Genomic DNA, 15,601 nt, shown 5'->3' on the forward strand with positions numbered 1-15,601 from the left:
ACACCTGAATAAACTAATGGTAATATGATGTCATTCTTCAAATTACCCTGCTGAGATGTGCAAGATGCTGCCTAACTACAATTTAAGAGCATATGTGATTTGCATAGCAATGTTCTGCTTCCTTAATGAGTAAATTTATTGTGTAATCTAGTAGCAATGCTGGAGTTGTAATGACATTTACATGAACAGACACACTGAAAAATTATTTACATACATTATATAAGAAGATTTAAAACCTTGGTTTACAGAATAACATTTACTGATTAATAGATTAGACAAAAATCATGTGTAAATGAATGTAAATTGATAGTTTACATACACTTTGTAAACTTCCACTTTGATGTAAGTGTGTGCAGCTCAACAGCTTTTTGAACACTACTTTGGCATTATTCTTTTTTGTTAAGCCCCAGCATGCTCAGCACTCCCCAAGTCACGTCAAGGGCCATTTACTAATGTAAATCCAAAGTAATTTTGCTGCAATCAATGGAATTACTTCAGATTTACACCAGTGTAACAGAGATTAGAATATAGCCCAAACAGTATATACATTAGCTTCACAGATTCTCTACTGATTCATTCACATCTGTCAGAATGCTGTACCTCCTCCCATGAGAGCTACTGAACAGAAATAGCTAGCACACTACAATCCTGACTATCTGTTACATCTCAGGTTTTCCTAATGGGAATTCATAGAGAACCTCTAGAAAGTATGTAGACAGGGATCACAGAAGGGGAAGATTTTACTGTATTATTGTGTGGCACAATGGAAAGTACAAGTGGAGGTCCAAGGTTATTTCTGAACACCCTACCTATGATTGTATCTAAAACAAAGAAAGCCCATACATAATCTTTTAGTATTTGGACATGACAGAGAATGTTTTAGTGGCCCTGACCGCTTATAAATTGGGGCTAAGTCCCTTTAGTCATCTAATAGGCCACTAACACACACCTTGGTCTACGTTTACCAACTATTACCCATTTGAACGTAATCTGTGCACCAAATCCAAACTAATTTAAAAAATAAAAAACCTTCATCCAATAAGATCCACAATATGCCTTGATGTCCTTCCATGGAAAAGGGCTGAATTTTTTCCTTTTCCATTGGCAAAGAATTTATCTGTGTCCTCCAGTATCAAATGCATACTTGTCCTACCTACTCTTCCCTCCGTTTGTTTTAACACAGCACTGCAATACAATCCAAGTCCTCAACATTCTTTCTTTGAGTAGACAAAAAGTCTCAACACTAATAAAATGCCAGTATAATTTGGGTATATTACTATATGAGTTCCACTGAATTCTGGCTTTTTTGTGTTCCTAACAACTTGTGACACTGTTTCAGGTGGTAAACATGATAAATATGATAAGAACTATGCTTGGTGCAGAAGAGAATGGATCTGTAGTTTTCTTTGTTGGTAACAGCCTTGATGTCAACAGGGAAATATTCCCACCTTGGTACCAATTTTAGCGTTGTTTTTCTCAGGGTCCCTATAACAGCCATATATACTTTATTCTGACCTTTTTCTTCAGTTCAGCTCTATGTGCTTCTGATTAAAAAGGACCCTCAATGACAGAGATATACTTATTTCACCATGGCCCTAAGACACATGTTCCAGATGAGTCACTCCATAGCCTGGATTTTGGTAGTAGGCTTCATTGTTTAAAAAAATCTATTCTGAGAGATTCTGTTTATTATAAGATTTGTGAACTAAAAAGATAGGTTTCAGAGTAGCAGCCGTGTTAGTCTGTATCCGCAAAAAGAAGAACAGGAGGACTTGTGGCACCTTAGAGACTAACAAATTTATTAGAGCATAAGCTTTCGTGGACTATAGCCCACTTCGAAGAAGTGGGCTATAGTCCACGAAAGCTTATGCTCTAATAAATTTGTTAGTCTCTAAGGTGCCACAAGTCCTCCTGTTCTTTTTTTAAAAAGATAGGCTAAGTGACGGGCTTCTAGGGGAGTGTCTTGTGAGGTGGTAGCAAAGAAGATATTGTCAAAACTATCTTAAGTCTCACTTTAAGCCCCCCCCCCCTTTTTTTTGTTAACACATCCCCTTGCAAGGTACTATTGTCCGCAACACTGGTCAGCCCATCAGTACAATATTACTAAAATGAAAGACACAAACTTAATTGGAGGTGCCAAAATATCTATAAGAGGAAAACAAAATCATCATAATACTGATATAGTTGTACAAACCACATGGCCACTCCATATCTCATGTATATGCTTCTCCCACCTCCCAAGAAAAGTATTGTTAAGTATGAAGTAGGCTCAGGAAAAGAGACATCCAATTAGCTGGTAATGTTTCTGTGTGTGCGGGTATCTAGTACCTACCTCCAGTGGTCACAATTAAAATTTGTACAAAAGCCTTTGCAGGTAATTAACCTTACCTGCAGTATTCTCTCTATATTAAACTTAGGGAAGACTAAGATAAAATTATCTATTTGCAGTAGCAAAGATATTATTGTCAGCCACTCTATTTATCCTTTAACCATCCAGGTTGATTAAATGTAGTTGCCTTTGCTATAGTGCTGATGCCCGGTAATGGAGATTTCAGTCCCTGAGGGTAACAGCTCTACAGAAATGCTTTTAGGCAGCTTTACTGGTATCTATATATGCGTTTCTAATGCCCTCATCGCTGTGGTATATCTATTGGTAGGCACAGACCAAGACTGCTTTAATCTTTTCCCTGAAAATCTCATCAGTGCACATCAGTTTTTCCTCAAAGTCCGCATATTCTAAAATTAGATTTGCATAGAAAATAGTGTAACTTCAGGAGAGACTGGAATATTGCTTGCTTACTAAAAATCACACTAATTTGAGTTGTTAAAAGTGAAAAGAAAAAAAGTCAACCCCATCCAAAATAAAGTTAAAACAGCAAGGGAGCATGCAGCTGTTAATAGAGACGAGATAAAGAAACCTCTGAAGAAAGCAGAGAAAAGCAACACACTGAGAAATAAGCAATGTGGGCCATGAATGTTTTGAGTCATTGGCTCAAAGAGGAAGACATAAAAGCAGACTTTATAGACATCTCAAATAAAGATGAGAAAGCTATAACAAATAGTTAAAGGATCGCTTTATCTTGAGAAGGGACAGGCTTACAACATAAAATACTTTCAAAGTAATACAAGTTGGTGGTGTGCTCATTCTTTCTTAAGCATTCAAATAAGGCAAACAATCTAAGTAAAGTGGCTGTAGAGGGTTGGGCCTAGTCTACTCATAATTTTTATATCAATATAACTATATCAATTAGAAGTGTGCTTTTTTGTTTTTTAAATAGCCTTACTGATGCAATCCCCAGGGTAGATGCTATTATACAGGAATAAAAGTACCTTATACCCCTTCCCATATGGGAATAAGCTTTACCGGATAAGCACTTTTCTACCCATCTAACCTCATCCACACTAGAGTTGTACCAACTTTAACTGTACCTGTATAGTTAAAGCAGTATCATTTGTGCAGCTAGACAAGATCTTAGTCCCATTTTTCATTTGAATGGAAGCACTCTGTCTCTGTCTCCCACTTCAAAATGCGCTCAAAGGTGAGAAGGTATATGCTATAACTAGGGCCCTTCATTTTCAGTTTTTATTTTATTTTATTTTTTCCAGGAATTTATGAGTGTTTATTACCACCACAACAAAAACAGGTGAAAATCAGAGCAAAAAACTATTAATAATTTTTCTGGGTAAACATCGGGGGTTGTTTTGGTGGGTGGAATGACAGGGGAAATAAAGTATTCAGTAGATTATTGCTTTGAATTCCATTCATCGATGTGCTTTGCTGCAGAACTAAAGCGGAACTCAAAACACAATGCCACCTCCAAGTTTAAGAAAACAATATATCTCTAATCCCCCCAAAAAAACATTTCATTTGAATAAACAGTTTACTGTTGTAGACTTAGAACTATTAGCCTAGAAATATTTACATTTAATAATTGGGCCATACCATTTGCAGCGCGTACACTCAACTTCATCCTTTTCTCGTTTTTGTTTTTTTTAAACTTTCAAATACTTCCTTGTGTTCGGAACATAGTCTGATACAGATTTTCATTTTCTTCCCATTTAGTTTGGCAAATCTTTAAACCCGTTATCTGCTAGCAGATTGAAATGTGTATATGATGGGCGTGAGATTCATCAATACGTTCAGATGCGCACTCACTTCAGAGCTAGTGTGTGTGCTGCTTGTCTGTTGTGTGGATCTTCTAGACTAGTACATAATATCTACTTCAACAGGTAGCTTTGCATATACACACAGACTAATGTATTATCATAATACATATATCATGTAATGTATTGTATTTTCCTAATAAAACAAGTTATTTTTTATATATGTGAATGGTACAAATGTAAGGTGAAAATCAGAAAAAAAATGAATAATGCTTTTTGTAAAACCTGGGAATTTTTCAGTAAAAATCTATTTAAACTGAAAACGAAGGGGCTTAGCTATAACCACTTCCTTTATCATGAGATAACTTCATTCTTAAATCCTTCAGAACTCTTAGGGCACATCTACATGGAACACTCAGGAAACTTAAGGTGAATCAACTAAAGGTGTGAAGTTAATTAGCATAAATTTAAGCATGTTAATCCTTGTGTGGCTGTTCTCATTCAGGACTGAAGTAACTTTAGTTTGCTGTAACTTACTCCTTAGGCTATGTTTACACTGGCAATTGAACAACAAAACGTTTGTCTTTCAGAGGAGTTTAAAAAAAACCAACAACCTGAAAGACAAAAATTTTGCGTGACAAGTGCCGGTGTAAACAGCGTGTTGTTGGCAGGAGCGCTCTCCTGCTGACAAAGCAAATATGACGCTTGCTGGGGGAAGAGCCAACAAACAGCGGCTATCCTGTGTGCCTTTTAGCGGCATGGCTGTAGCGACACAGCCATGTCACTAAAAGCACTGTAGTGCAGATATAGCCATGGTTTAATGGACTTTAATTTCTGCACACTGAACTTCACACCTTTAGTTAATTCACCTTAAATTTCCTCAGTGTCTCTCTCTAGACATAGCCTGAGGGTTAGTCTACAGAAGAGTTTTTGGCCATGCTGTAATTTGAGCTAATTGATTGCCAATTAACTAATTAAATTAACTGTAAATGTTAGTGTAGATATTCAGAAAAAACTTGTGAATTATAGTAGGCTTTCCACAAATGTTTGTTCCTCATTGTGGTTCACCAAGACTCATGGCAGGGTGAACCACAAGCAGAAACACACATTGTAGAGGGTCTACAGTAGACTTTACAATCATGTTAGTTACCTTGAGTTAATTAGCAATTGCCATAGACTTCCTGTGTGACCTTGGTCAAGTAATTTAGCCTCTCTGTGCCTCAGTTCCCCATCTGTAAAATGGGGATAATAGCACTACCCACCTCACAGAGCAGTTGTAAGAATAAATACATTAAAGACTGAGAGACACTCAGATACTATGGTGATGGGGGCAGAAAAGTACTGCAAAATAGAATTAGATCAAGTTACAGGACAAACACGCTCGGGTAGATATATCCTTATATTAGTACCACCAGCTCCAATGACTGTCATTATTTAATGTGTCAATTTGTTTCAGCACCAACCCTTTGCCTTTGTCTTGCTATGTGTAGGTCTTATCTGCCCAGACCTTCACAAGTTGTAATAATGTATTGTTTGTATTCCAGTAGAGCCTAGGGGCCCCAGACAAGGGTCAGGGCCTTGTTGTGCTAGGCACTATACAGAAAGAAGTATACAGACAGTCCTTGTCTCAGACAGCTTACTATCTAAGCTTATGCAGTATTGTTGTAGCCATGTCAGTCCCAGGATATTAGAGAGGCAAGGTGGGAAAGGTAATATCTTTTATTGGACCAACTTCTATTGGTGAGAGTATGTTTCCTAGACCTGAAGAAGAGCTCTGCGTGAGCTCGAAAGCTTGTGCCTCTCCCCAACACAAGTTAGTCCAATAAAAGCTATTACCTCACCCACCTTCTCTCTTTACATTTCTAATAGGATTCAACATGTGGACAAAAACAGACCAATGGGGAGGATGAGATAACAGCAGAATGAACTTGGTGCACATCATCAGTAGTCTCAGTGTAAAAAAAAATGTCTAGAGCATACTGCTTGCCTACAACCTGCTACCCAACAGTTAATCCTGAACCTGAGATACCTAGTAGTCATTGCCCTAATGCTGAATTTACTCTAAATGAGATTTTTTTTGGAGCTCTAAGACTAGGATTCCTGAGGGGATGCCTTTCTGCTATTTAGTGGTCCCTTACTCACTCCATTTAAATATCTTCTACCTCTAAGAAGTGTAAAGGGTGTGGACCTTTTCTTGTTGTCTTTGTGTCCATTTAGTCCCCATACATCCAAGACATTATTTTAGAAATCAATGATCCTAATACTTTTCCAGGCATTTGTATCCATTTACCAAGCTAACAGTTGGGGGATCCACCGCTCTCCTAATCATGCAACACTGGTATTTAGAGCAGAGGCTGTGACTTGTTTCCCTGGGTGAATTCAAATATCCTTGATATGGATAGAATCAGCTCAAATCCCATACCCGGTTGAAGTAGCAATAATTGTATTTATAAAGCACCCTTTTGCTTTCCGAGCTGCTCAGGCTGAACAACAATAATTAAGACATCATAAAATACACACTACCAAGAACCAAACAAACCAGATTCACTAGTGAAGGTGGAAGATGAAGAGAGTCCTATACCCGGGCCAAGCATAATGAAAACGAAACCCATCTCTCAAAGAGAAGTGTTTTGAAACAACGTATAGAAGTGGAGAAGAATGAGCTGAGTTGCATGCTCTGGAGCTGGATCCTCAGTCTCTGGGTCGCCATAAAGCTCCATCAAGTCATCCTATTGCACAAGAAAAGCGAATACAGCTCTGTTGAACACAGGAAGCTTATGAATCCATGTCTCACTGCAACCCTCTACTGACAGGTCAACTGCCAGATCATTTAGCAGATTCTTGCCCTTTTGGAGAAGGTCATCGTTGCAGTATCTCATTTCAAGATTCAACCTAAAATGAATAATTACTCTGGATCCTCTGCCGTGTATGATTTTATTTTGTTAAATAAAAAAAAACATGATATTCATTATCATACATGTTACAGAGACAAAAGGGGGTCAAGGACAGAGTTTAAAATTAATATATGGATGAAATAGCCCTTGTCTCTGATCTAATGACCTTTTAGTTTGCATAATATGTGAAAGAGCCAAACAGCGTCTCATTTTAAGATGAGGAAACTCCTGAGTCCCTGGAAAACTTTTACTACATTTCTAGAAATTACCTGATGGCCATATTGTGGGCTGCGGTTCCCAAAGCTCTTCTACCCAGAATACACAGGGCAAAGGAGAGAGTTACTAAAGGAGAATCCTCATCACTATCCAGATGCTGCAAAGGTTTAAGGACAGTGTGTTAGTTCTACATGCAACCTTATAAAAAAGTGTTATGACAATCCTATAACTAAAATAGATCAATGCATGACTAAATTCATAAGACTTATGCTGTCATATAACTATACCCAAACAAAGCACTCTGCTGTGCAATTAAACAGAATAGGAAGGATGATCATCATGACCGAGGGTCTGCTGCTAAACAAATGAAAGCTCATTTAGCGTAACAGCTGGAAACAAGAAGTTTTAATATGAGTTGGATCCCAGGGTTTGTGTTTTAGTGATCAGAGACTTGGAAAGAGGTTGATGAGCATCACTGAGGAGGGAATACATCTGTTTCCACATGGGCAACAGGATGTGTCTGAAATCCATACTCTGTGTTCAGCTCTTAGAAGCACAATTTGGCTCTGAGAAGATCTGCAAGATTGGGCTTCTAGTGATTGACATCATCAGGTCTATCAATGACGACAATGCCATCACATTTTGACAAGTGGTCAAACCATTTCCTTTACATTCACCACCTCAGCAGACCCTTTTCTACAACTCTTCCAAAAAGCTTGATGTCAAACACGAGGGAAATTACATAACAGGAGTTTAAAATTTTGTTCTGTTTCAGCTCAACAAGATGAATTCTTCTTGTTGCCCTTACCTTGTTCCTGAAACTGAGGCAAACATTTTGCAACTCCCTCTATAAAGTACACCGATCTTCAGAGCTGTGCAGTGCAGCTCTATTTTATACAGCATCTTCCACACAAACTGTTTCACAACATGTTTCACAGTATTAAAAAATACAAGAGAGATGCAAATTGCAGAGAACAGTTGTGTAGAGACATTTGGTAGGGTTTCCAAGGCCACCAAGAGGATTTGGATGCCCAGGTCCCATGAACTTCAATGGAAACTGCATTATAAATCCATAAGTTTTGAAAATCTCAACAACAGTAGGAAAAAATAATTAAAGCACTTAACAATAAGGGAGGGAGAAACAAGTTAAGATGGAGAGCAGAAATATTCTAAGATTTAAATATTTAAAGAGCGGTGGAGTATTGATAAAGCAGAGAAATCCAGGAAAGTTGTTCCAGATGTCAAGAACTAGAGGAGAACGTCCTTGCATTACAAAAGGGAGAGGAGGCAGGGTCAAAGGGCCCAACCTTGTGAAGGACTGAGCATCTCTCTTGGAGGTGATGAATGTCCCTTCAACTCAAGAGCTCAGCACCTCCCAACAGATGCTCAGGACTTGGCAATGTAGGCGCTAAATGAGTGGAGAAAGCAGACAGAAGAGTAGAGAAAGAAATAAGTTCTGTGAGAGAGAGTAGAGAAAGTCCAGGTAGAGATTTAAAAATAATAGTCAAGGTGAAAGCAGAAGCAGATGAAGTCACAGGGGAGCTATTCAATAGAACTGGAATCAAAGTAGAATCTAGATGGGAAATGGTGTGGAAGCAGTGACAGGTAGGTTTACAGACATGACAGACAGGAGAAGGAGTATTAAGAATCAAGGAAGCTGCCAAGCACCTGGACAGTGGCAGCAATGGAATGTGAAAATCAACAATCCCAAGTGCACAAATGATATGATGTGATGGGTGAAAAAACTGTGTTGGTGATTTATTTGCATTGTCATCAATAAGCTGAGTATACTCAATAAAATGTGCATGTCTCTGACTCTATTTTACTCTGTGTGCTGTCAACAGAATCCCACTGAAATATAACTATGGATTTTAGTCGGGAATGGCTGAACATCCATTATCTCAGGGCTCAGAATGTATGAACAGGTAACCGTAAGCTCCCACTTGGCTCTCTAGAGTTGAATGGTAATTTTCCACAGTTTTGCAATAAAGTGTCAGATTTGTACCAGAACTTCTCAGATTTGACCTGTGCTCTTGGATAAGTGGTATACTTCCTCAACAGTGGAAGGTTTTACCCATGTGTCACTGGAAGGGTAATTTTTTCTAAATTTGCAATCATATTTTGCATTGGACATAAGACACTGAAGTTCTGATAATTAGGGCATTCTGATCCTATCTCTGGTATTCCTTGATTGGGAATCTCCCTCACGAAGAGCAATAATATTTTCTGAAAAGTTCTAAATGCAGGGTTACTGCAGAGAACAAAACTAATGATGGTAGGGGAACCATATTCAAAGAAAACTGTTCAAAATTCAAAGGTTCACTCCTTTGGAATGTTTTTCACTCACATTTTCATTATAATATTCTCTATAAACATTTTTCTATTGTACAAAAACATACATTTCCCCACCGTGTTATGTTGTACAGTTTAGATAGAAATTAATATACTTGTATTATTCTTGAGTCAACAAAAGAGTAACTATTCAGTAATTCAATGTTCTAGGTGTTAAAGACATACACTTACCTCCCTTCTTTTTCCAGCACAGTACTGAATCCAGTCAAGATAAACACTGCAGAAGCTAGCTCTGGTTATTCCTTGAAGACATGGAACATAGTCCTCATCAATGTTAATGTTGAACATTGCAAGGTCACGTTCAATGTAATGCCATTTGGCATAAGGCTGTAGTGTCTTCTGGATTGATTCATCTTTTATCCAGTGTGAGATTTTGGGTGAATTTGCTGTAAAGTATATTATACTCTGTTGACAAAATGCAAAGTGGTTAGTCATTGTACCCGTGTTTAAACCAGAAACAGCTCATTTACAACACAGAAGAGAACAAATCAGAATAAGAAGATGACACCGACTATCCATAATCTTATGTAATATTCCTGCTACTTGCCATCATTGATTCATAAGAGTATTTATTTTGTGTGATCGTAATAATTTATGTCTAAATGAGAAAGAAGTCAGTTAACTACTAACAGAATTTAAATGAATGAAACTTAAAAAGAATATTAATCACAAGCATCATACTCTGAATAGTGTAGATAGTGTCAAGGGTAAGTTAATTTGAAAAAGTGGCTGTGTCTATAGTGTATACCATAAAGGATGATGATGATGATGATAAAAGCTTATACGTATTTTTCAAAAACAATATGCAGTTTTATATGGTCAGAAATGTTCGCTTTTTCAGCTTTCTGAGGGTGCAGTTTCCCCATTTCTTCAACAAGAACACATCCATCAATTTAACTATTAAATAAGAACTTGCAAGAGTGTAGAATATAGCTCTGAAAACCCCTCTTTTAATTGCTATCTTCCCTCTGCAATAATAATTTTGTTTTTGTTGCCTATTGGATAAGGTTAGTATAAGAAGAAGAAAAATGGGATCTCTTTAATACTTATGCTTAACACAAGAGCTGACTGGTGGACAATTCCATTTCATGGCACATTTAGAGGTTTCAAAATTTGTTTTTGTTTCATAGTGGAACAATGGATGAAGTTTTCTAAGAAATCTGGTGCAATGTAAATGGCATTTCAACTTTGCCAAACCTATAGTTAAATCAAAGCAAAATATTGAACAGATTCTAACACCTGCCAAATGATAGGCTGTGAACACCACAGAACCTGCAGCCTACTGGAAACACAATCACTCACATACCTCACTATTGCATATCTTTTAGTCCTGCTACATGCTAGCTCCCATGTGAACACCCATATGTTGGAAGCTCTAAACTACCTAATTACCTTTCTGTTAAACTCTGCCTCCTCTGACATTTTCTGATGACCTCATATTATCAACTGTTAGGGCTGGTACACACTAACCCCCCAGTTCGAACTAAGATACGCAACTTCAGCTATGTGAATAATGTAGCTGAAGTCGAAGTATCTTAGTTCGAACTACAAGGTACTTACCGCGGGTCCACACGCGGCAGACAGGCTCCCCCGTCGACTCTGCGTACTCCTGTCGCGGAGCAGGAGTACTGGTGTCGAAGGCGAGCACTTCCGGGATCGATTTATCACGTCTAGACAAGACGCGATATATCGATCCCAGAAGATCGATTGCTTACCGCCAAACTCGGAGGTAAGTATAGACGTACCCCTACATTCTTCTATAGTTTAGCTGATTTTAAAAGAGCTAAAGAAAAAAATTCAACTTGCCAAATACAGCTGTTCAGTACTTTAAAACTAATGAACTAAATTGAGTCTAACTGGGCTTGTTTTACAGATTTCATTGACCCTTAAAAGTTAAGCCAAGCATGAAGATTCTAATGTACTGAGAGTTGAACACAAGTTTAAGCTTAGGTATGATTTTAAACTGATATAGTTAAACTGGTGCAAATGGCTATGCAGACACTCTTATTTCAGTTTAAACAAGGCATATTTCAGTTTAGCTTAAATCAGTTAGGAACAGCTTTAAACTAACCATTTTTAACTTGAAATATGAGTCTTTGTTTAGTTAAATCAGTGCAAGATTATATGTGGACAAGGCCTTACTGTGTATAAAATTGTTTAAGAAATTCCCATTTGTGTTTTATATAAAAGTCAAAATAAATGAACAAAGTGATTCAGTAGTCTTGATTCTTACTGTATTGTTCGTTTACCTAACAAATCATACACTTCACTAATTTACAATGTGTCTCCCAATCAGTACAAATTAGCAAAGTTCTGCTGTAAACCCTGCTATTTAAAATGTAATACTTCTTAAAGATAAACTTCATTCTCTATCTTTTGAAGACTGCAAATTTCCTACCTAGGAATGGTACATAGAACTCACTTCACTTATACTGTACCTTTATGTAATATCTGATGAGTATTCTTCGCAGATCAAACACTTGCAGCATTGTGGCGGCATTGTTATCAATGATGCTATATCCTTCCAGTATATACTGGGTTCGAGTTATTTCCCATGTTAGCCATCGGAGGTTAAAGGCTGCGTTGCACGATAGCAAGTGAGGCAAGTGACCTGGCTGACAGCAGCAGCAGCCTTCATTGTCTTCATCTCCTTCTGTTATAGCTTCCACTTCTCTCTGCTGGCAATATGTCCCTTGAGAGTTAGAAAGCATAACACAATGGCAGTTATAAAAGTGTAACCAAATACTTCAAGCACTTAATTAAAGGCAAATAAAAAAGAGCTACAACAATGAATTAAATTTGCCAATTGATCTGTGTAAAGCAGAGAATAATGAGGGATACATCATTTATTTAATACTTCAATCCAAAAAGCTCAATCTCATGGTCTCGGCATCCTGGCATGATTACACATATCGGAGTACACAACCTCCCCTAATAAAAACTCACCAGAAAACAGCAATAAAGACTTAGGATGAATTGCCGACTTGAATACATCTAACTTATCTAAGTATTCAAATACTGCATCTTGGCAGGGGGTTAGACTTGCACCAGGCATGTTAACAAACCCCTCTCAGTCCTCAACCCACTTCTCCCAAAATGCACAGAAGACAAACAGAGATTTTGCAGTATGTCACAAGCAGAGGTTGGTGAATAATTGATTTTGTTGTGTCAGCCAGCAAACTGAATCCACAGCTCCCACCTCCCAGGTGAGTGCCTTAATCACCAGGCGAGAGTCATTCCCACTCTCTCCCCCTTTGACCCAATAAATATTTAGGAATTAATACAAAGTGGAAATTGAGAACCATCCACCCCACAATAACCTGTAGCCTGGTGATTTGGATGCTCACCTGGGAGGGGGGCAGATCTGAATTCAAGTTTCTGCTCCATAGTGTGGGTTCAAACCTGAGTCTCCTATATCCTACGCAAGGCACATCTAAGCACTGGACTAAAGGTTAAAAAGGAACAGACAGACATATGTGCTGGCCTGGAAAACTTTTCACTGGCCAAAACTAGCAGGTCAAATTCTCCAATAGTTTCTTTTTTGGTAAATAAACTAGAGGAGACGAACCAACCTGAGTTCTGGCAGGTCAGCTGGGTGGCAGATTCCAGAGAAACTGGCCAGCTAGCAGCTCCCTCTCAATTAATTCAAAGTAGCTTCAGCTTACCTGCCTCCATTGATAGCTACTGTGAGAGTAGACCATGAGGAGAGAAGTAGGCTATTACCTATGGTCTTGAAGTCTTTAAATAAAGATTGGATATAATTTTTAGAAAGATATGCTCTGGCTCATCCAGAAGTAATGGGCTTGATGCAGGAAACACTTGATGACATTCTAAGCCTCATTTTATGAAGGAGGTCAGAGTAGATTATCATAACAGTTCCCTCCAGTCTTAAAATCCATTCATCTTGTCCCAAACAAGTTAAAGTACTAAAAATCAAAGCCAAAACATTGAACGGCACCAGGAAACCCATAGGCAACCAGTGCAGCTCAAAGAACATCTGTGTTATGTACTATTGATGCATGGCTTGGTTTAGTGAGCACATTTACCCATGTTATGGACCATTACAAAACCGATGCGACCACATAAGTCCAACATAAGCCCTTTTCTGAGGCCATAAGTCAGCTTTAAGTGGTGTATAAATCTTGAGTGGACCCTTTGCAAAAGGTGAATTTCACTCAGTAAGAGAGTGGTTGAATTCAGCTTTCAACTGATCTCAATACTAGAGAAATTTGCTGGAGATGTCATTCATCAGAGAGAAGACCTACTCAGTTAAATTTTACCTGACCAAACAGGACACTGGCCGCACAACACTTTGGATCTGAAACAAAGGTGACCATGTTTACAGGCAGTTTCTCATTTGCTGTTTACTATTTCTATTACAAGATCATCATCATTTTCTTTAGCTTAATCACTTGCTGATTTGCTTTTGCATCCCCATCATCATTTAGCTTTAATTTTGATGGGCAGAGCGACATAGACTGTTGCTGTTCACATGCCAGCAAGTACACCCCAGATGAAACACAATGTTTCTATAGTTAAAAAATAGAACAAAAACTCACTAGTTCAAAAAAGACTTTGGGCTTTTTCTTTTGGGTAGCATTGGTTAAAAATGATTTCTGCAACTCCTAATGAGAATGTGATTGCTTTAGATCACATAAACAAAAAGTAGAACTACCACACAATACCACAAAATTAGGTAAAATTCCCCTTGAGGATTTATTATGGGCCAACTTCCCTTCTCATCTATGCAAATGAACACACTGAAGTTAATTTTGTTGCACCCATGTAACAGAGAAGAATTTGGCTATATCAGTGTTTAATAATTAGCATTGTTATTTAGATTGAGGTAACACCCAGAGTGTGCTCAGTGCTTCCTAAACACAGATGAAGATATAGGGTGAAATCCTGGCCCCAATGACGCTAACAGCAAAACATTTCATAATATATTGCTATCTAAATTTATTTACGTTCTCCTCCATATACACCCCAAGATCTAATAATCCAGTTAGCAAAAGTATCTAGAAAGTAAGGCGGTAGAGGGGGGAAACGGAATGCTTTTTAAAGAGAAATAATAAGATTAGCAAATATTTGTCTGTCTTTTTTTTGCAGCACTGAAAATAAAATAATAAAATAATAAAAACATTGATTTTTTTTAAAGTTCTCCAATTAGTTTTTGTTAAACGAAAGCTACTAATGTATGCAACCTGAGGGTATTCTAGAGTAGTTCACACACAAATAATAATAATTACTATTTGGACAATTTAAGTAGTACAGGTACATACAATAAAACAGATTAATATACCCCCTCAAATAGCCCTAAAATAAACATCTCTCTTTTCCAGTCTACTGCAAAGTATAAACCATGACCTATCAGTGTGACATTTACAGCAGGACAGATACAAAGAGAGCTGTTTCTACTTTACATTTCACAGTTTTCTACATGAATTAAGGTTTAACGTTCAACTATAAAAAAAGGCAGCAACTGCTCTTGGTCAATGGATCTTTTTCTTAAATAAAGTCAAAAGACATTGTACTCAAAGTAAACTGGGCAAAAAAATATTCCTATGCACATGGCTTATATATTTTGGATGCTAAAGAAAAATACAATATTTGCATTTTTTCATTTTTGTTTCTGTTTTTAGCTTTTTGAAAAGTTAGACCTCAAAATAGTAAACTGGAATTAACAAAACATAAATCTCCATCCTAGACCTCAATGTAAACAATACTACATAAAGCTGATATTACGCTATTGTTGATGTAAAATGAAAGCAAAATAAACAGCCCTAAGTTTGGCTGAGTTGATTTGTATCAAGAAGAGTCTTGGTGTTGTTTTCATACTTTTATGCAAGCAGCACATACATGGCAATCCTCACCATTAATTAAACCAATATTCAATATAATCACTGTGCTACCATGGAACAAGAAGTGCTCCAAAAAGGTAGTACCCATATTTTGTGAAGTTAAGGGCCATACTGAGAACTTGCCAGGAACCCAAAGACTCGTGCTAATGTGCATAAAATAAGGCAGATTGTGGA

At 37.6% G+C, this 15,601-nt stretch overlaps 1 protein-coding gene across 4 annotated transcripts in view; it reads right to left on the reverse strand.

Moving 5' to 3' along the window:
* Nucleotides 1-15,601, reverse strand: part of PCNX2 (pecanex 2) — a 247,386-nt gene that overhangs the window by 21,680 nt on the left and 210,105 nt on the right. For all 4 annotated transcript variants that reach the window (XM_065589023.1, XM_065589022.1, XM_065589025.1 and 1 more), the window contains 3 exons: nt 12,005-12,258; nt 9,738-9,971; nt 7,268-7,371 (listed from right to left, as the gene is read on the reverse strand). In XM_065589023.1, the coding sequence (XP_065445095.1) occupies nt 7,268-7,371; nt 9,738-9,971; nt 12,005-12,258 (592 nt within the window). The remainder of the gene's footprint in view (nt 1-7,267; nt 7,372-9,737; nt 9,972-12,004; nt 12,259-15,601) is intronic.

This window comes from Chrysemys picta, chromosome 3 (assembly GCF_011386835.1).
Source record: "Chrysemys picta bellii isolate R12L10 chromosome 3, ASM1138683v2, whole genome shotgun sequence".
Classification (NCBI taxonomy): Eukaryota; Metazoa; Chordata; order Testudines; family Emydidae; genus Chrysemys; species Chrysemys picta.